This window comes from Ostrea edulis, chromosome 10 (assembly GCF_947568905.1).
Source record: "Ostrea edulis chromosome 10, xbOstEdul1.1, whole genome shotgun sequence".
Classification (NCBI taxonomy): Eukaryota; Metazoa; Mollusca; class Bivalvia; order Ostreida; family Ostreidae; genus Ostrea; species Ostrea edulis.
In genome coordinates this window covers 30,316,474-30,340,069 of record NC_079173.1, presented here as the reverse complement: position 1 = coordinate 30,340,069, position 23,596 = coordinate 30,316,474, and the positions used below count along the sequence as shown (strand labels likewise).

Sequence of the window (23,596 nt, the reverse complement as noted above, 5' to 3'; positions counted from 1 at the left end):
TGAAAATTGTATTAGTTTTACACCTCAGGACCTGGGGGACATGGTTTGAACAAAACTGAATATACACTGTGTAAGATGAGATATGAACACGGTACTTTTTCGGTTTCCCTATTATGGTCTGGGGGCTTACAGATACATATGAGTCTTCTATGAGAAAAATTTCATGATTTTTTTCTTCTGTTCTCACCCCCCCCCCTTACTTTGGAATGGGTCTTGACACTTGAAATTGAAAAAAAAATAATTAACGTACATTGTAATTGTTGAGTTGAAATAGAAAACGTGATGTTTCCGTCAGACAGACAAGACAGATGGACAGACAGACAGAAGAAAGAGAAACCTTAATCAGAGAGATCATTTCAGCCCTCTGCTCATAAGGTAGAAATGGACATTGCAGTATGCCTATGTTTGCAGAATTAATTTACGCTAATTTAGTATTAGATATGGTCAGAATTAATTTACGCTAATTTAGTATTAACTATTGTCAGAACCCCCCACCCCAACCCCCAATTGGACAGAAATCAGAAAGTGCTCGAAGGTTCCGATTGAGTGTTACAGATTAAACTAAACTCCGTTTCAAATCTAATTTTTTTTATATTAAAAACGAAATGTTAAAAGTGTAATAGGAAAGAAAAAAAGAACTACGATATAGCACAAGTAATTATAAAATTTATCAATACGATTGTTAAAGGGAAAAAAGGTTGTGTACTCCATGACATAATTTCTTTAAGGTTACAAATAACGAAGAATCTTGCATGCTTGACGTACCGCACTATATAACTATATGAAGTATTAAACAGTGCGATTTACACGTGCTTTTGTTGTGCATCAATCGATACCCGCTACATAGGATATGCGATTTCAACATAACCGTTTCTGTCCGTCGCCCACTGCGGGTAATTCCGGCGCGGACTGCGGAGTACCCCGCGACTTGTCTTATTTAAGTACAATACTCTAGTTAAATGTAATATTCTATAGAGGAATATATAGATAGACAGACAGATATGGAGCTGGGATACACACGGAAAACAAGAGTAAGTGCATATTTTTTTTACTGTATCTTTAAATTACGTTAATATTTTCTATGTTGAATATACTCGATGAGAAATATTCGTGATTGCGTATACGATGAACTAATTGGCCCCTTTAAAAATAGTGGAATTTGAAAATTATGATAAATATGTACATTATATAAGTGTTGTATATATATGTATGTTTGAAGTGCGGATCCAGAGAATTTTCAGGGAGAATATATCAAATATTATAGTAATGATAATAATGATAGAAACTCGAGTCACACACCCACCCCCGGTGTGACACGAGTTTCTGCCTTCTCCACCCCAAAACGAGGCAAAAATGACCATGTTTAGCTAAAAAATGTTCAACAAAACGATATGGTTCAAACCAGCTGTACACCAGTTTTTAAATAAGAATTTTCAGTTCGCGTTTTTTTAAATTTTCAAAACAGCCAACCATTTAGTGGACAAGAGCGATGGTAATTTAGTAATGGTAATTATGATGATATCAGTAATGATAATATTGATGATATCAGTAATGATAATATTGATGATATCAGTAATGATAATATTGATGATATTAGTTATGATAATAATGATGATATTAGAAATGATAATAATGATGATATTAGTTATGATAATATAACTGAATTAGAAAGTGAAATTGATCATACATTTTAGGATGACGAGCAGCTCTTTATATCACTCAGCCATTTGTATATGTACTTTCAATCTATGTTGCTTTGATGTCTTTATTTCTTGATGAAAATACTGACATTTTCTTCTAAAGCCACGCGCTCGTACTGAATGGCGAGAGACGGCTTGATGTTGCTTCATCCACTCTGTGGTAACTACCTCCCGCTGGATCTTCGTGTCGAAAGTTCATTACCTGTTTTTAAAAACAAATTAAAGACATGTCTTTTAAACTTGTATTTAATCTGTAATTCGATATTGTGTAAACAGTTATTTTTACAAAAAAGAAAACTTTTGTAGATTTGCTTTCTCATAGTTACCATGTTAACCTCAGTTTTAGTATTATTTTATGCCCGTTTTATTTATTTATTGTTCTTTATTCTAGATTGTTTTACAAGTAAATTGCTCTAGGGTAATTGTGTTGATTAGATAAAGCGCCATATAAATGTGCAATAATAATAATGATTAACTGAACATGAAACATATCATGTATATCAAGCGATTCGCCGATGATACAAATGGTATCTTGTCTTCCATTCTTTTCATATCCACATCATTCAAGCAAGTCAAGACTTTTATTCAAGGAATGAATTAAATTTTCTTCACGATATAAATTTGTTTGAGGCAGTTTACACTTACAAATCTCGAAATAAAAATGCATATTACATATATAATCCTTCCTAATTTACAGTATATAGTCCTTCATAATTTTCTATAAATAATCATTCCTAATTTACAGTATATAGTCCTTCCTAATATTCTATATATAATCCTTCCTAATTTACAGTATATTCCTCATTTTCTATAAATAATCCTTCCTAATTTACAGTATATAGTCCTTCCTAATTTTCTATATATAATCCTTCCTAATTTACAGTATATAGTCCTTCCTCATTTTCTATATATAATCATTCCTAATTTACAGTATATAGTCCTTCCTCATATTCTATATATAATCATTCCTAATTTACAATATATATTCCTTCCTAATTTTCTATTAATAATCCTTCCTAATTTACAGTATATAGTCCTTCCTCATTTTCTATATATAATCCTTCCTAATTTACAGTATATAGTCCTTCCTAATTTTCTATATATAATCATTCCTAATTTACAGTATATAGTCCTTCCTAATTTTCTATATATAATCCTTCCTAATTTACAGTATATAGTCCTTCCTCATTTTCTATATATAATCATTCCTAATTTACAGTATATAGTCCTTCCTCATATTCTATATATAATCATTCCTAATTTACAATATATATTCCTTCCTAATTTTCTATTAATAATCCTTCCTAATTTACAGTATATAGTCCTTCCTCATTTTCTATATATAATCCTTCCTAATTTACAGTATATAGTCCTTCCTAATTTTCTATATATAATCATTCCTAATTTACAGTATATAGTCCTTCCTAATTTTCTATATATAGTCCTTCCTAATTTACAGTATATAGTCCTTCCTCATTTTCTATATATAATCATTCCTAATTTTCAGTATTAGTCCTTCCTAATTTTCTATTAATAATCATTCCTAATTTACTGTGCATAATCCTTCATTATTTTTATACTACATACATGTATAATCCGATTTTTTTGTACATGTATAGTGATTGTAAAATCATCACAAAAGTAACCTTAATGCGAAACCTTAAACACATCTAAAGCAATGTTTATGAGTGTGTAGAATTCTCTGTCTCATCGTTTCAATATAGAATGACGAATTATCAATAATTACAATTATAAAATTATCATTCCATATAGACTAACGTTACACATGTATCTGTGGGTGAGAAATTCTACACTTTTCACTCTGTACCTCTGCAGAAAACCAATGCGCCCCCACATTTAAACTCCCCGAGTTTTTCTAAACACGATCGTCACGGTTCATTTCGCTGTTGTAACCTTACGCCGTCTGTTTTCGTGTTTTTTGTATGTTTTTTTGATATCACAGGTAAAGATGTCGGACCCCAGTAGTATCGACCCCCAGGACGTGACCCGGAGAAACAAAGTGGAACCAGTAAGTCATTCTATAAAGTTAAAGACGTCAGGTAATATTGTAAATATCAGAATCTCATGAATTTTTCTTCCCCATTGAGATCAATTTTGATGAACTTGACATCTCTTCAAGTCGTGTTAAATGTCTCGTGAAGTATATATATATATATATATATATATATATATGTATACAGAGCAAATGCTTGCAGTCTGACAATTTCCGGTGAGAGCGAGAGGGATTTACCCCCCCCCCCTCTCTCTCTCTCTCTCTCTCTCTCTCTCTACATCCCTCTTTTTTCTCCACCCCTGTCTTTCTCCCTGAAATCTTAATGAAATTAATCGCAATTTTACTACATGAAGTGCTTAATCTTTAAAAGACCCATACCGGTATATACAAACAACATCAGAAATGGATGCATCGGTTGATATAAAAAATGTTTAGCTTAGTTTGGTTGCAATAAGTACAAATATAAAATTCTTTTTAAAAAGGACTTGTAAATCTTATATGATGTTCAGATATATATCACTCCTCCCTACACACCTCTATACAAAATTTCCGCATTGTTTGGAATTATTTAACTAAGGTTCATCGATTCTCATGTAATGTCATAGGTTTTTGCAAAATCTTCATTTAATTAAATTTTGCGCATGATAGAAATATATCTTTCAGAGGAATTTCATTCAATGAATAAAATAAAAAATCTGGTAAACTTTTGATACTGAAAAAGTTTTTATTTTCCATAGATAATCAATTATTTATAATTTTAAAAATGTTGTCAATTAGGACAATAACTCATATGCTCGAATTTCCTCTACTGCATGTCTATGACACAATGGTCAATTAATTTTTATATATCTATGAATTAGTAGTTTTCTTAAACTGTTGACATTTAAAATTTGTCATTTCAGCAAGTTTTTATTAATTTTCATTATTCTGTTTAACGAAAATGTGTGATTTATATATATATATATATATATATATATATATATATATGTTTTTGTATGTCTGACATCTTTAAAAAGGTGGCAACATACACATTTTCTTTGGTTATTGATTAAATTAAACTTTTTCCACTTTTAACCATTCATATTGATAAGTCACATGAGGAATTCATTTTACTTATAAAAACATAAATTCATTTATCATTTTCAGTAATTTGAGGGAAAAAATGTTTGTAGCAAGTGTCTTTAAAAGGGGACATGACTCTTGGATACGGGTATAGAATAATTTTTATCAGAATATATATTTACTGAACATACCAATGTGAAGCAAGAGGTCCATGGGCCACAACGCTCACCTGGGTTACTTTGCTGTAAGGATTAACTGGAGCACCAATCCCAGCTCTGTTCGTGGGTGACTATACGCACTTACAGATCTTGGGGTGCTTCTCATATTATTTGCTCAAACTACTAATATCATACTGCTGTTAGAAAAGTCCAATGGTAACTTTTAGATCTCTGTTATATATATAAACTTTAGCCCAGGGTATCAGAATTCAGATTAAGTAGTACTTATTCTACATAAAACATGTTACACTTAAGTTGAACCTACCCCGGGTTTAGGGGCAAGGAATCTACACAACAATAAACACTGTCAATTTAATCTGACTGCCTGTATTTTTGTGGGGTTTTTTTAAATATAAAAAAAACCATGACCTCTGACACCACATCTTGGGATGAATTCGATTGAGCGATACGAGTTAAACGGGTAACTAAAGTTGTAAATAAAATTAACATTATTGTGAAATCACAACGACGAATAAACAAGCATATTGACATCCCAGTGTGTGTTAGCGATTCGTGAAAAGTATGCCGGTGTAAAGTGATGCAGATAATACACCCCCTCACCCCCATCCCCACCCCGTGTATTGTGAAAAATGAAATTCCATCTTTTTTTTAAATATTCCCAGCCGTTAAAACAGGCATAGTCCGAGGTACGATATTTATCAAGATTCATACACGCATTGTTCATATCTGCAACACATTTAAAAAAGAAAATGGTTATCATTGCAGTTTGTAAAGATATCAAAGGCAAAAACAAGACATGTAAATATATTCTACAATGGCAATCCAATAGATGACAGTGCAGACAGCAGTCACGACTAGTACAATTATTCACTGACAAATATGGAGGGGTCTTTACCACGTCTTCTGTGCTACTAATGCATATCAACAAATATAAGACTTTTAAAATGCTGAAATGCCAATCTCTTATCTATTATAGAAATGCTTTCTTCTCATTTGTAAATTGAAAAGACGTTATTATTAGATTAAGTTTTTTGTACAGGTGTAAATTTTTTAATAATGATCTTATATTTATCGCTGGTAGTTAAGAATGTTTGACTTTCTGACACTGTCTAGGTTAACCTAAGGTGACGAGAGACACAATAAAAAGAGGAATGTGATGCTACGAATAGTGTAAATCTTCAATTTTAGTCTCTGTTTGAAAGACGAAGTGTTCCGAACGGGTGTAGGACCAATCACAATTTAAACAGACTGTAACGTCAGACATGAGTTATTTTGTTTATTATCATGCAATTAAGAAAAAGAGGAATGTGATATTACGAATACTGTAAATCTTCACATTTAGTCTCTGTTTCAATTCTTCATATAACGATATCTCATTCTGTGTGATGCATATTGCTAGTGAGATATTATCATAGTTATTATTAACCCCCGTTGTATATAGCTCTGCTGAGATATATAGAACATCTATAATTGCGTGATTTGATATTTGTTCTATCCAACTCTTTGAAATGGTGATACAATAGCTTGATACACCATTTCTCTCTCTCTCTCTCTCTATCTCTCTCTCTCTCTCTCTCTCTCTCTCTCTCTCTCTCTCTATCCAATAATAAAAGTCAAGAAACACAAAACTCGAATAACATTTCTTTTATGTTTTGTGTTTCTTGACTTTTATTATTGGATGTATTTACTGTATCAAATATATATATATATATATATATATATATATATATATATATATATATATATATACCACTTGCATTGTTCAAGCAGAGTTGACAATCTCCACACTGTAAAAACGACTTGCCAGTATCTGTGAATATTCAAAAGAGTTGTTAAAAAAAAACGTGACTTTTGATTTTAAAGGTCAGAGGTTGAGGTCATGGATGGTCAATCACAGTTACGTCCCGTTCCGCCTTGGGCCCCTTAAGCTTGCTTGTGTTTGAAAACAACGTAGCCGTCTTTCTATCAATTTCCATTCCTTGGAGGCTATTTGATTTGCAGGCTTTTAGTATGAGGAAAATATCAACAGCGCCATATCAAGGCGTTCACTCAACCGTGAATCATTTCCAATATATCCTTTGTCCTGACAGACGACTTCTACCGTTCTACCCATCATGGGAAATGACGAGAAATAACGAGATCTCGCTGTATTCGTACACTTGGGACTCCTTTTCCAATTTCCACGCTTTTAGTATTGACAGTGAACATTACAGTCTTAACCATGCATACCGGTAGTTGTCCTTTGTAGATATTGTAATAAAAGGTTAATTGGGCTTTAGATTACCATTCCATGACCCTAGTCTGTTAATTAGAGAGTACCTGATGAATGTGTGTGTGTTTTTTGGTGTGTTTTTTTTTTATAATTGATGGTGGGATTTCAAATTTTCTAAATAAATCCAAAGTAATCTTAATTGACGCAATACATTTTTGGGAAGGAAACACTCAAACTGATTGTGGATTATACTAACAAAACTCGCCTTAGCTGCAATATCCGGCACGAAACTTTACGACAATTGACGGTTTTTGATAAATCTGGCTGATAGACTTCTTTTTCTATTGCAACATGCCAGTATCTTAATGCAATAAGAGAAAATGTTTGTTTTCATTCATGAACGCAAAATTAGCAATAATTCGTGTACTTGACTCCCGTGTAATGAAAATTACAATTTAGCAATGTCCAAATTTTCAAAAATGAGGAAGACTTTACTTGATGCTTTAGACACAAAATATGAAATCTTTTCGTTTGGAGGGCATGTAGGAGCTCTTTTGAGGTTTTGGCTCAGGAGAGCTATGAATGCAGTTTCTGTCTTATCTCAATCCAAAGTAGCAAGCGTTTAATACTTCATAATGGAGTTATATGGAATAATTTATTGTAAGAATTTGACCTCTAGTACTTCTGTGTGATACTTTGACCTCTAGTACATCAGTGTGATACTTTGACCTCTAGTACTTCTGTGTGATACTTTGACCTCTAGTACATCAGTGTGATACTTTGACCTCTAGTACATCAGTGTGATACTTTGACCTCTAGTACTTCTGTGTGATACTTTGACCTCTAGTACATCAGTGTGATACTTTGACCTCTAGTACATCAGTGTGATACTTTGACCTCTAGTACATCAGTGTGATACTTTGACCTCTAGTACATCAGTGTGATACTTTGACCTCTAGTATATCAGTGTGATACTTTAACCTCTAGTACTTCTGTGTGATACTTTGACCTCTAGTACTTCTGTAAATATATTATAGTGGGATTATGGGACATCTAGTTCAGTATCTCTTTCATGTATTTCGTCCTGTTGGAATCCGGATTAGAATAGGTCCTCAGCATGAATGTCGTAACAGGAGACTAAATGGAGCGGTCCTTCGGATGAGACCGCAAAATCCGAGGTCCCGTGTAACAGCAGGTGTGGCACGTTCAAGATCCCTCCCTTCTCAAAGGCCGTAAGCGCCGAGCATAGGTCTAAATTTTGCCTCCCTTCACCGGCAGTGGTGACGTCTTCATATGAGTGAAATATTCTTGAGAGGGACGATAAACAATATACAATCAATCTATAGTGTTTTTCAGTAATAGCGTTTAAGTATTACAATTCAACCTTTTGTACATATATCTTTAGGAGTAGTTCAGTGTGATCTCCAGTATTTTTGTGATTCTAATTAAAGAGGTTCGCACCTGACATTTGGAGTAATGTCAATTTTTTTGGAAGTGTATTTTTGATTTCTACATTGAAGGAGAATTAGGAAATTAAACAGAAAAATTGGGGCCGCAACGCTTGTTACTGAGCTATAGTGTTCTAAACATGACCTTTCTGCACTTAAAATTTATTCAATTAAACTTAATTTTTCTGTCGGTGTCAACACAACATAAGCAACACAAATCAATCATTACATAAAATAGATACATAATCATGTCCTTTAACACTACAGATCAAAAAAAGAAAGAAATTAATACTAGTAAAGGAAATGAATAATGACCTTTTTGCGCTTGATATACGAAAAACTTCATAATATCAAAATTGAGAGTTTGAAAGAACATATTAGGAGTAATGTCAATTTCTAAAATTTTACATAATTTTCAAGGTCTGGTCTTCCAATTTAAAATGCAACTTTATAAAGTGGGGGTTGGAGATCAAATTTTTGAATTATTGGCGAAAATACTGAATGTTTATACAAAATTTCGATTAAATTAATTAAAACTTTTTTAAGAATCGGTGTTCAGTTTGGAAAAATTTATCAACCAAGTTAATAAATTACAACATTTGAACTAGTTCCAAGTCTCAACTACCTGTATCATAAATTATAAAACTGAAATACACGTTTTGGGGTATAAAAATAGACGATACATTGGTTGAAACAGAAACTGTAATATCATGCAGAATTAGAACTTTTTGATTTGTGAATCCTTCCCCACAAAATATAGTCCCTGTCAAACTCTTTAAAAATTTGAATTGACACAAAAATTTTCAACTGGATATGGTTCAGCAATAGATGTGTAATATATTTGCACCAATGGTATCAATATTGAACCAGCGAATACTTAGTTGTAGCATCCTGCGCAGTTGTACTCAAAAGCTCAGGAGCTAACTTCTTTAATTAATGATAATTAGTATCCCTGTATGAGTAGGTTACTCCTAAGTACGGCCTGTTGACCAGTCCACTGATTGGTCCTTGTGAATTACAGGAAGACATAACCTTATCGGATGAAATGGAATACACGAAACCTACCCTAGGATACTACGTCCGGCAGTATATGAATGAAACAGGAGTCCATGGCTGTAGCAAAGTCGGCGATGGAAAGACATTTGTTTTGAGAAGGTTGGTAGAATGATTGATTAGACAAATAGAAACCAGAGAGGATCAATAGTGGACACATTGTGTAGTGATACTCTGATAATGCGAGAGTTCTCTTTCGTACGCGTTTGAAATCCTCGTGGAACCTGTAGATATAATATACACCTATTGCATGGCTTCTAATTTGGGGAAAAGTAAAATTGTCGTCCCGAGATAAGGGAAGTGACCTGAGGCCGAGGTAAAAAAAAAAACAAGTAAGAAAAGGCGGATTACAAGTTATATATCAGGTTAGGTAGTAACAAAAAATGTTCCGTTTGTCGGCCGAAACCACCTACGAATGACGTTCCACCGTTTCTGTCTGTTTCAGATGTATCTGGTGTGTGTTGCTCTTAACAGCCCTAGGGATACTCATCTACTCTGTCATCACGGAGATGGGGTTGTACTTCAACTACCCGACTCTCACAGAAATCGACTACGAATCGAGGAAGGTGGCACCTTTTCCCGCAGTAACAATCTGCAACCTTTCACCTCTCAGCGCGGCTAAGCTGAGTGTTGCGGACCAAAAATTCCTGCAATCGATCGTTGATGCAGCTTTTGCAGAGAGACCCGAGTTTAAACACCTTGCCATTTCCACTAATTGGAGTGATCCTTATTATAAACAAAATGGGTTTTTTGACCCAGTTACTGGTGACACGTTTGGTAAATATGCCACGGATGTGGAGAAGTTTTTACAGTTTGCGATGTTTGATGGACGATTGCTGAATGTCACAAGAACTTTCCAGCGTCGAACTACCCATTACGGTCCATGTTACACCTTTAATTCAGAAGGTACACTAAGCACACGACTCAACGGAGAACAAGATAACCTGGCTGTTGGTGTCAATATAAACCAATCGGATTACGCTATTTATGGCTCCTTGCTCGCAGCAGGAATAAAGGTAGATCGAAAAACCCAACTATTTGAAAAAGGCTAATGTGCTCCATCGCTCACAATAGATACCTCATTTAATCCTCAGATTGATTGATTGAATATTGTTTAACGTCCCTCTCAAGAATATCTCACTCATATGGAGACGTCACCACTGCCGGTGAAGGGCTGCACATTTCGGCCTATGCTCGGCGCTGGGGGCCTTTGAGCAGGGAGGGATCTTTATCGTGCCACACCTGCTGTGACACGGGACCTCGATTTTTACGGTTTCATCCGAAGGACCGCCCCATTTAGTCGCCTTCTACAACAAGCAAGGGGTACTGATGACCTATTCTAACCCGGATCCCCATGGGATAATCCTCAGACAGAACGCTGAATAATCCGGGTTAGAAAAGGTCCTCAGTACCCTTTGCTTGTCGCAAGAGGCGACTAATTGGGGCGGTATTTCAGATGAGACCAAAAATAAAACAAGGTCCCATGTCACAGCAGGTGTGGCAAGATAGAGGTCCCTCCCTAGCTGCTCAAATACTGTTTGCGCTGAGCATAGGCCTCAATTTTGCAGCTCTTCACCGGCAATGCTGACATCTCGATATGAGTGCGAGATTCTCGAGGGAGACGTTAAATAATATATAACCAACCAATAATGTTTATAACAGTATAGAATGTATGCTGCAAAAATATATTTGTACTAGTTGATACGATGAATGTTCACATAAGTATTGCCTTGTGGTTTTGCTAAGGCAAATTTGAGATTTAAAAAAAGATTCTTTCTTTTTATCCAAAATATTGATGAAAATGATTTTTTTAATATTTTTAGATATTGGTGCATTCTCCAGACATTTTGCCTGATATATTCAATGAGGGAATATTTATAGAACCAGGGAAATATGCCGTGGTGACCATAAACGAGCAATCTGTAAGTTTCATAAGTGACCATTCGTAAACTCCCAACACCTTATTATATATACCGCTCAGTGACCAATTGGTAAATCTCAATTACTGACTAACTGTTCCATTAGTGACCAATCAGTAAATCTCAATGACTGACCAATTGTTTTATTAGTGACAAATCTGTAAATCTCAAAGACTGACTAACTTTTCCATTAGTTGACCAATCAGTAAATCTCACTGACTGACCAACTGTTTTATTAGTTGACCAATCAGTAAATCTTAATGACTGACTAACTGTTCCATTAGTGATCAATCACTAAGACTGACTAATTGTTTTATTAGTGACTAATCAGTAAATCTCAATGACTGACTAATTGTTTCATTAGTGACCAATCAGTAAATATCAGTGACTAACTAACTGTTCCATAAGTGACTAATCAGTAAATCTCAATGACTGACTAACTGTTCCATTAGTAACCATTCAATGTTTACTATTAGGAATGTATTCAATGTTTATTATTAGGGATCTATTCAATATTTATTAATATGAATGTATTCAATGTTTATCATTAGGAATGTATTCAATGTTTATCATTAAGAATGTATTCAATATTTATCATTAGAAATGTATTCAATGTTTATGATTAGGGATGTATTCAATGTTTATTATTAGGAATGTACTCAATGTTTATTATTAGGAATGTATTCAATATTTATTATTAGAAATGTATTCAATGTCTATGACTAGAGATGTATTCAATGTTTATTATTAGAAATGTATTCAATGTTTATTATTAGGAATGTATTCAATGTTTATGATTAGAACTGTATTCAATGTTTATGACTAGGAATATGTTCAATGTTTATGACTAGGGATGTATTCAATATTTATTATTAGAAATGTATTCAATGTTTATGACTAGGGATGTATTCAATGTTTATTATTAGTAGTGTATTCAATGTTTATTATTAGGAATTTATTTAATGTTTATTACTAGTAATGTATTCAATGTTTATTATTAGGAATGTATTCAATGTTTATTATTAGGAATGTATTCAATGTTTATTACTAGTGATGTATTCAATGTTTATTATTAGGAATGTATTTAATGTTTATTATTAGGAATGTATTCAATGTTTATTATTAGAAATGTATTTAATGTTTATCATTAGGAATGTATTCAATGTTTATCATTGGGAATGTATTTAATGTTTATTATTAGGAATGTATTCAATGTTTATTATTAGGGATCTATTCAATATTTATTAATATGAATGTATTTAATGTTTATCATTAGGAATGTATTCAATGTTTATCATTAGGAATGTATTCAATGTTTATCATTAGAAATGTATTCAATGTTTATGATTAGGGATGTATTCAATGTTTATTATTAGGAATGTATTCAATGTTTATTATTAGGAATGTATTCAATATTTATTATTAGAAATGTATTCAATGTTTATGACTAGGAATGTATTCAATGTTTATGATTAGAACTGTATTCAATGTTTATGACTAGGAATATGTTCAATGTTTATGACTAGGGATGTATTCAATATTTATTATTAGAAATGTATTCAATGTTTATGATTAGGGATGTATTCAATGTTTATGACTAGGGATGTATTCAATGTTTATTATTAGGAATTTATTTAATGTTTATTACTAGTAATGTATTCAATGTTTATTATTAGGAATGTATTCAATGTTTATTATTAGGAATGTATTCAATGTTTATTACTAGTGATGTATTCAATGTTTATTATTAGGAATGTATTTAATGTTTATTATTAGGAATGTATTCAATGTTTATTATTAGAAATGTATTCAATGTTTATCATTAGGAATGTATTCAATGTTTATCATTGGGAATGTATTTAATGTTTATTATTAGGAATGCATTCAAAGTTTATTATTAGGAATGTATTTATTGTTTATCATTAGGGATGTATTCAATATTTTTTAACAGGAATGTATTTAATATTTCTTATTATGTATAGATTCAGTGTTTATCCTTAGGAATGCATTCAATGTTTATTATTAGGATGTATTCAATGTTTATGATTAGGGATGTTTTCAATGTACATTGTTGTTGTTTTCCAGAAAGAGTTTTTACCCTATCCACACAAGCTTAAGGATGGTTCGTATTGTAATGATACAAAGGATTTATCTAGAACTTTCAAAAGATGTATGACAGAATGTGTTAATGTGGAAATGCAGAAAAAGTGTGGTTGTGTTGATATCAACTCGCTATACAGCCCGAGTAAGACAGGTAATGATTGTCAATATTGAATAGGACGGCTTGGATATGTGCGGGAAATTGTATTTGAATAATTGTCCTTCATCTCCTGCACTGTTTCCTTCCAAATGCAAAATATCATGCCAAATCCGTTTATCTCTATTTACTAAGGAACCACACGCTATTTAAAAGCTAAAGTTTCCCATTTACTAAGAAGTCACACACTAAAACTAAAGTTTCCCATTTACTAAGAAGTCACACACTAAAACTAAAGTTATTCATTTTCTGAGAAGCTTCCCATCTACTGAGAAGTCACATGCTAAAATGTTTCCCATTTTTATTTTCTTATTTTTCAATCAGTTCTACGATTTCACATTGAGAAGCCACACAATAGAGTCAATGTTGCCAGATTTTTTTTTTTGATTTTTTTTTTGGTCTGAAAATAAATTGCAACTAAAATATTTTGCTGAATGAAAGTGAGATAATGCTGTTACAGGGGGGATCCTAGTAATGGGGAAATAGTGTTGTTACATTGGAAATAATGCTGATACAGTGGAAATAATGCTGATACAGGGGAAATAATGCTTTTATAGGAGAAATAATTCTGTTACAGGGGAAACAGTGCTGTTACAAGGGAGATAATGCTGTTAATGGGAAAATGATGCTGTTACAGGTGAAACAATCCTAGTAATGAGGAAATAGTGTTGTTACAGAGGAAATCGTGTTGGTATAGGGGAAATAATGCTGATACAGGGGAAATGATGCTGTTACAGGGGAAACAATCCTAGTAATGAGGAAATAGTGTTGTTACAGAGGAAATCGTGTTGGTATAGGGGAAATACTGCTGATACAGGGGAAATAATGCTGTTACAGGGGATTTAATGCTGTTACAGGGGATTCAATGCTGTAACAGTGGATATAATTGTGATGCAGGGAAAATGATGCCGTTACAGGGGAAATAATGCTGATACAAGGAAAGCAATTCTAGTAATTGGGAAAATAATGCTGCTACAGAGGAAATAATGCTGGTACAGGGGAAATAATGCTGATACAGGGAAAATAATGCTGATACAGGGGAAATAATGTTGTTACAGGGAAAATACTGCTGGTACAGGGGAAATAATGCCGATACAGGGGAAATGATACTGTTACAGGGGATTTAATGCTGTAACAGTGGATATAATTGTGATGCAGGGAAAATGATGCCGTTACAGGGGAAATAATGCTGATACAGGGGAAATAATCCTAGTAATTGGGGGAATAATGCTGGTACAGAGGAAATGATGCTGGTACAGGTTAAATAATGCTGATACAGGGAAAACAATGCTGATACAGGGGAAATAATGCTGATACAGGGGAAATGATGCTGGTACAGGGAAAACAATGCTGGTACAGGGGAAATAATGCTGATACAGGGGAAATTATGCTGCTACATGGGGAAATGATGCTGTTACAGGGGATTCAATGCTGTTACAGTGGATATAATTGTGATGCAGGGGAAATAATGCTGATACAGGGGAAATAATCCTAGTAATTGGGGAAATAATGATGCTACAGAGGAAATAATGCTGGCACAAGGGAAATAATGCTGATACAGGGGAAATGATGCTGCTACATGGGAAACAATCCTAGTAATGGGGAAATAATGTTGTTACAGCGGAAATCGTGCTGGTATAGGGGAAATAATGCTGGTACAGGGGAAACAATGCTGGTACAGGGGAAATAATGTTGTTACAGGAGATATAATGCTGTAACAGTGGATATAATTGTGAGACAGGGGCGAAAATTCTGCTACAGGGGAAACAGTGCTGTTACAGCAGAGATATTGCTGGTACAGGGGAAATAATCCCACTAATGGGAAACAGTGCTGGTACCTAATGGAGAAATAATGCTGGTACAGAAACTACTGCAATCTTACATACATGACACCTCTAGCATAAAAATATCTATAACGGTATCTAGCAAAACGCCACAAAAATTCATCAGCATTACGGTATTGTAGAAATTATAAGTGGCCCGGTATTGTTGCAATGAATCATAAGTATAGTGATATTGTTACAAATATATTAATCGGTATTCCTTATTTTACAAAAATAATAAGTATACCGATATTGTTACATAAACCATTAGAATTCCGGTATTAAACTGATAGTTTTACAAAAATAATTAGTATATTTGTATTGTTATAGAAATAATCAGTATATCGATATTTATTTTTTTTAGAAATGATGAGTAGAGACAGAGATAATATGTATACCGGTATTTTACAGAAATAATAAGTATACCGGTATTTTTACATAAATAGTTAGTATACCGGTAATTTTCACAAAAATAGTTACATGTAGTATACCGGTATTTTCACAGAAATAGTATACCGGTATTTTTACCGAAATAATTAATATACCGGTATTTTTACAGAAATGATTTATAATTTAGTTTATTTTTACAGAAATAATTAGTATAACGGTATTTTTACAGAACTGATTAGTATCCTGGTATTTTTACAGAAATAATTTATTTAGTATACCGGTATTTTTACAGAAATAATTAGAATACTGATATTTTTACAGAAATAATTAGTATACCGGTATTTTACAGATCAAGAGAGAGTGTGTTCCCGATACCAATATATCACGTGCATTTTGCCACATGCAGGTAACGTATTATAAATTACTCTAGTTCATACAAAGGGGACTGGTTATCTCCCCTTAAATCACTTTCTGTCTGATCTACGTTATTTAGTGAAGGCTGTGTCCTTAGTAAACTGTCTTAAAATATGACATCATAAATGACAGAGTTGCCCTGGATGTTTGAATCCTTAGTGAAAAGGTCTTAATTACATTTCTCTGTCATTTCTTTCTTGCCTCAAACCTCTGCTGACTTGGTGAGGAAGATTAATATTATTACTACAGGGATACAGCGATATTCAAAAGATATGTTATCAAATTAATAAAAATTATTTCTCGCTCAAAAAATCGGTCTATATCTTTTTTTTTAAATATAAAAAAAATGTATTAAAAAAAAAAAATTCCTTAAGTGACATGTAACCAGAAATGACTACAGGGGGATGATGTTAAAAAATTAACTGTGTATGTTTAATTTTTTGTATTGTAGATTCGTTAGTGATCAATAACACAGCCTTCTGGGAGGGCTGTGTGTGCCCGATTCCATGTATTGATTCCTTCTACGATTGGCGGATCTCCACTGCCACCTATCCCTCCTTTCTGTACGCCCAAATGATGCAAGCCATGGTTGGAACTCAACCTGTCGAGATTCGCAGGTATGAATATTACGTGGAAGGAGCAGTAGCTGTCATTTTGTCAGAAATTGGAATTCAGTGAAAATTGCTCTACATTCTAGGTCGCTTAAATTGTAATACTAGATTTACTAAATTGGTTATATTAACTAGATCGATTAGATTTACTATATCGTTTACTAGATTGATTAGATTTACTAAATCGGTTAGATTTACTACTAAATCAATTATTTACTAAATCAGTTGGATTAGATTTACTACTAAATCAATTATTTACTAAATCGAAAGGACTTCCGGTAATGGCCCAGAGTGCGGTACACGTTTAGGTGCTCCGTAGTTCAGGCAAGTGTCTACGTGTCTTTGATTAATGTTAGGCGACAATTGATGTGATATAGACTATAAGTATATATTGTTGCCAGTGTTAGACATGTATTTGGACACGTGCTGGTATGTATATGCAATATTTAGTAGTTCGTAAAACTGGTGGACATTGAGTGAGTAGTATTCAGATATTTCTCCTATTGCATTCGTCGGATGATTAGCAGTCTTTCTGTAGCCACCGTACATATGAACTATGGCTTCTCAAAATACCAGATCAAATAAGTCTGCAAATACCAGCAGAACGAAATCGGTGAATACAAGTATAAATGAACAAGAAAAACAATCCAGCAATAGCGATGTCTTACAGAATATACAGGCGGATCTAAAATCCCTCAAAGAAAATGTTGGTAAGACAGTAAACATTGATGATATTAAAAACATTGTTGGGTCAATTGTCAGAGAAGTTATGCCTGACCATAAGAAAGAGATGGAAATACTTATCGAGGAAAAGCACAAAGTTCTTATGGACATTATAGATTCACAAAGGTCCGAGATCGAGGGTTTAAATGACCAAATACATGTGATGTCTGTGGAAAATGATGAACTAAAGAAGTTAGCTAGATCAGCGATGAGTAAGGCCAACTGGAATGAACAATATTCTAGGAAAAATAATGTGAAAATTCACGGAGTGAAAGAATTACCCGGGGAAAACGTCAAAGAATTGGTACAAAACATCATTCAAGAAAATGCAGGTGTGGAAATACCAGACGACGATATTATAGCAATTCACAGAATTCCTGGCAGAAAAGGTTATCAACGACCGATTCTTATGAAACTTACTAAGAATTCTTTAAAATCGAGAATCATGAAACATCGATCAACAGTGAAAAAACCCACCCAGAATGGAATTCGTCTCTGTGACGATGTGACTCAACTTAATGGGCAGCTGATTAATACGTTGTTGGAAAACGAAAATGTCAAATCAGCTTGGTATTTCAACGGCCGTGTGTATGGACAAATTGGAGAAAAGCGAGTGTTGTTCGACATCTTTGACGAAATCGAGGAAAAAATAGCAAACGTGAAACGATGAGCTTCCTTTCCGGGAATACTATTTCCGATCATATATACGAGGCTGTTCTGGAACTTATGCCCCTTCTATGATCTTCCGGTTTATATTGGACAAAACAAATAACCAAGTAGGACACTTGCCTGTATTTAAAAAAAAAAAAGAGTAACAAGAACTAGTTGTCATTACATATATATTTTTTAATGCTTTATTTCTTTCATATGCTTTCGTTTCTCTCTTTCTTAGCCTTCTTTACTATTGTCTCCCTCTTTTTCAGTCTGTATACATGCGTGCAGGTTTGAAAATTATCTTTTTTATAAATTTCAATATATATGTACCCTTTTAAAATATATTAAATAATGACTTAACTCATCTCTCTCTCTCTCTCTCTCTCTCTCTCTCTCTCTCTCAGAAAATAATATATACATATACCTTTGATAGTTCTTCTAAACATTTTGTACAAGTTTCTTTGCAGAATGTATGTATATATATACTGTGTGTATGTTTAAAAAATAAATAAATATAAAAAAAAAAATTATTTACTAAATCAGTTGGATTAGATTTACTACTAAATCAATTATTCACTAAATCAGTTGGATTAGATTTACTACTAAATCAATTATTAACTAAATCAGTTGGATTAGATTTACTAGTCCAAGATTGATTAAACGAGGTATGAAACACCAATCAAAATTGCCAGGATTAAAAAATGTATATGGTTTATGTTAAAATGTTACTATGTGAAATCATTCGGAAAAACGGGAAAAAAATCTACTGGACTCAAACCCTGGGCCTTGTGCATCAGCAAGCGAACATTTACTACCATTCCATTTCTTTTCAAATATGATATGAAGTATATTTGGGATAAGCTTGTGGACATTAATTATTACACCAGAAATCTAGAAAGTATTATGAAGACGTGGTGCTGCTTTTTGTCATTATTAATAATAATAACAACAAATAGCAGCACCACGTCTTCATAATACTTTCTAGATTTCCGGTGCAGCATGGCCAAAACCTGCCACAAATTGACCAATTTTCAAAAATCTTCTGTATAACCACACATTTGTACAAAAAATTAAATGCAATCAAGTAGAAGTGGAAGGTCTCTACCAATATTGTTCATTTCCTCAGGGTAGAGGTTCTGACTCCAGGGCGGGTCAAACTTGACATATGGTTTGTATGTGTAAAATATTCAAATACCAGTAACGTCTCATTTAGTGTTATCAGTATTCAACTGAATGAAAGATGAAGATAACGAACAGTAATCAATCTCATAACTCCTTTAAGCAATACAAAATAGAGAGTTGGGCAAACACGGACCCCTGGACACACCAGAGGTGGGATCAGGTAGGAGCAGTAAGCATCCCCTTTCGACCGGTCACACCCGCCGTGAGCCCTATATCTTCATCGTGTCATTTGGTTTCAAAGTGGGGCCATAGTGGTCAAGGAGATTAAATGACTTTGATAATTTGAAATCTGGCTGATAATATATAAAAACCAAATGCATATTTAGGAAGAGTAGAAAGGGGTGTACCAGATACCAATGTTGTGAATTTGCAACCCAGGCGTCTGACTCTGGGGTGGGTCCAAAATTGACATCCATTGTAAAACTAAATATTTAAACTAATACTCAGGTGCCCGATAAGGCCTGTGGACTTCTTGTTGAATTTATTTATGCATTGTTGGCATGCGCCTTTTTATAAAATTGTGACGATGTATTCCTCATCTTTAGACAATTTTTTTTTATTTCACCCAGGAACAATGAACTAATTGTGAGAGTTCGATTTGGGGAACTTGGAAAGACAATCACTAGACAGGTTCCAAAGTACTCCAGCGTGTTCAGCGTATTAGGTAAGTTATACCAATGTTCACGAGTAGAGGGCACGGTAGCCCACGGAACTCTGGGTAGAAAAAGAAAAACAACGTGTTAGGTAAGTTGTACCAATGTTCACGAGTTTAATATCAGCCATTCTCTCACCAGAGGGCGCGGTAGCGCACGGAACTTTGGGTAGAGAATGAATACCAGTGTGTTACATGTAGTTAAGTTGTACCGATGTTGATGAGTTTAATACCAGCGTGTTAGGTAAGTTGTACCAATGTTGATGAGTTTAATACCAGTGTGTTAGATAAGTTTTGCCAATGCTGATGAGTTAAATACCAGCGTGTTAGGTAAGTTGTACCAATGTTGATGAGTTTAATACCAGTGTGTTAGATAAGTTTTGCCAATGCTGATGAGTTAAATACCAGCGTGTTAGGTAAGTTGTACCAATGTTGATGAGTTAAATACCAGCGTGTTAGGTAAGTTGTACCAATGTTGGTGAATTGCATGGATGCATACACAACATTTTAGTTGTTAAGAGACTTAGCTCTTCATCTTTTAACTGTGTAGATAATGGTTCAATACTTAATCTATTAGTCTAAATATGTTATACATTTACTACTTAAACATATCCAGTTAAATATTTGTGTGCCGATTCCATGTTTGAAAGTTTTTAAAATAATTAAAACAAATTGATCGTCTGAGTCATTCCGCCGTTTGTGTATAGGTCGTAGAAGGCTTGCACGAAAAGTGCAGAATGACGTTGACACAGCCTAAAATGAACATGTACTTAACTGGGTTGCTTTGGGTGGAGGAAACTATTAATTAGAATGTTCTAAACCAATCTGATTAAAATAAGATCCTTTGATCCGCTCACGTAGATCGCTACACAATGATCTTAAATAACCCAAAAGAGGGTCACGTCCTCATGACCTTTCGTTAAGCCATTCAAATACACGCTGTCAGATTTCTGTCAACGATGTCTTCCAATAAACCCTCGTGTCGATTTACATACGTTAAAGATGGCTGCGACCATGACCGGAGGCATTCTGTGCGGTTTTTGTCTTATTCAGCTTAATAAAACGGAATAAACTTCGTGGGAGAGAGATTACTGTGACTTGTTTACGAATTAACTGGGACGTCATTATCTGTATGGCGTAATCTGATTGGCTGGTAGTTCTCATTAATATTTCAAACGAAAGGTCATGCGGACGTGACCCTCTAATGGGTTACTTCAGGTCCGTGTGTAGTGATCTACATGAGCGGATCAAAGGATCCGATTTTAATCATATTGGTTCAAAACTGGCGAATCACCATCACAATGGTGTATATTAACAAGAAATGAATTTAACAGAATAGCATGCGGATTACGCATATCAAAAGCTTATGATAATATAACATAAAATTTCCGCTTGGCACATACTTTTCATAATGTTTTAGAATGAATTCTAAGCAATAATGTTAATTGTTAATTATGACGAATTTTAATGGAAAATAAAAGCCAATCAATTTGTAAACGAAACTAAATTACATTGCTTTGTTTCAGCAAACCTTGGAGGAACTATTGGATTGTTTCTGGGCGCCAGTGTTATGACCATTTTCGACATCTTAGAACTCTTTGTATTTATCTGTTATTCTTATTTTAAAAATGCATTCTCTAAACGCCAACCAAGAGAAAAGATGGCAGACGGGACAGAAAAATCCTTTACACCTGCCGGTGAATATATGTAATTACGGGATTACTTTAAATATTTACATACATTTACTGGTAGTACGATTAATGTTGTGCGTCACCTGGGTCCTCTATATAGAATTAATATCATGATATTGTAAATTATACAACATATTAAAATGATGAATTCTGTGTTGCATTTTAAATTATATTCCTGTTGAAATCCATGCTCACTGAAAGAAAGACCCTTACCACGACTCTACGCCGTCACCATACGATAGAAGATATAGTGCATACAATAAAGCTAGCAGATATGTAAATGCAATAGTTTATTATATGAATAAGGGAGTTTCATATGAGAATTATAGAACATTGCGGAGGGATGTATGTCGTTAAAAGTTCACTGCAAAGGTCTACTTGAAAATACGCAATTTCTACCAGAGGTCGATCTCAAAATGCTAACTTCCTAGCCCCTCTGGTAGAGATTGGGAAAAGACAGCAAATGGTCCCATTGTAATGTTCCATCGTTTAAAAACTCAGAAGTCGAGTTTCATTTCATGAATGTTAGCAATAAACAATGTTCAAGATACTATCATTGGGTCAAATGCTGTCCGACGTGTTTCATACCAATACGCAACTTCCGAGATATCAGCTCTTCTGTGATGAAGATACGTTAAGTGTTCTGTTGAACGCTTGGATGGGTACAAGATGTATACATATATTATAGACTAGCTATACAAACACGGATAAAAGTCATGAAAGTGTAAAGTTTGTTTATATCAGCCGTTGGTATACATTAAACTGACAGGATCAAGAATAATATTTGTTTGAATTAAAGCATTAGATTAAATATGAAATTATTTTTTATTTCCTCCTCTGCACGAGTGATATTTTAATCAAAGAAAAATAGTGATTATCGATTTTTGTTTGAGCTAAATTATTATTAAATACTAATAAACTTAATTACTAATATTGTGTGTCCCTGGAGATTGGGTGGTTGCATGATGTCTGGTAATCGGCCTTAGGCAATATATGAAGGCAGCGATAAGCATTTGTACCCACCGCGTGTGGACAATAGTATGTTTTGCGTCTTACTCTGCGTAAGAGTTCCACAAAGGGAGAAAACTATTGGGCAACTCGGAAATTGCGTATTGTTAGACTGTTCTTGGCTCACTGATTTTGACTACGGATAACTCCGTTTACCTGATCTATATATAGGGCTGACGGCGGGTGTGACCGGTCGACAGGGGATGCTTACTCCTCCTAGGCCCTTGACCCCATCTCCTGTTACCATGAGTCCGTGTTTTCCCAACTATCTATTTTGTAATGCTTATAGGTTATGAGATTGATCATTTGTTCGCTATCTTCACCTTTCATACAAACTTTTAACCACGGATGAAAAAAAATATAAGGGCATGCAGTGGCTTTAAAGATTTCCTGCCATATCTTGCCAGTCGTGAATGATGATACAAAATTGACGTTGTGTAAAAATGTATTTTTACCGGTACGCAAGGACGTAGCTCCATCTTGAAAGGGGGGACACAACTACTTGGAAATTAGATTTGAATTAATAATGAATATTGAAGATAAAGGGGAGAGGGATTGATTACTTATTATATAGACAGCAACAAAACATAATGGAGACGTCGTT

General features: G+C 33.9%; 1 protein-coding gene across 2 annotated transcripts; it reads left to right on the top strand.

Moving 5' to 3' along the window:
• The first annotated feature begins 681 nt into the window (after positions 1-681).
• On the top strand, positions 682-22,137 carry LOC125665752 (acid-sensing ion channel 1A-like). 2 transcript variants are annotated; one of them, XM_048898563.2, is made up of 10 exons: positions 684-1,031; positions 3,664-3,729; positions 9,637-9,770; positions 10,114-10,684; positions 11,492-11,590; positions 13,673-13,841; positions 16,407-16,463; positions 16,923-17,088; positions 20,211-20,305; positions 21,820-22,137. In XM_048898563.2, exons 1-10 carry the CDS (start codon positions 1,002-1,004, stop codon positions 22,002-22,004), a joined length of 1,572 nt encoding a protein of 523 aa, XP_048754520.2. In that variant the 5' UTR covers positions 684-1,001; the 3' UTR covers positions 22,005-22,137. The 2 variants fall into 2 exon arrangements, with proteins under 2 accessions (XP_048754521.2, XP_048754520.2); XM_048898564.2 differs by lacking the exon at positions 16,407-16,463 and having other exon boundaries at positions 682-1,031.
• The last annotated feature ends 1,459 nt before the right edge of the window (positions 22,138-23,596 follow it).

What these genes read in the sequence shown, in the direction of transcription:
- LOC125665752 (XM_048898563.2), top strand. Translation starts at nt 1,002, where the DNA reads ATGGAGCTGGGATACACACGGAAAACAAGA. An exon ending in AAGACATTTGTTTTGAGAAG is followed by an intron (nt 9,771 to 10,113) that starts GTTGGTAGAATG and finishes TGTCTGTTTCAG; the next exon opens with ATGTATCTGGTGTGTGTTGC. An exon ending in TGCTCGCAGCAGGAATAAAG is followed by an intron (nt 10,685 to 11,491) that starts GTAGATCGAAAA and finishes TAATATTTTTAG; the next exon opens with ATATTGGTGCATTCTCCAGA.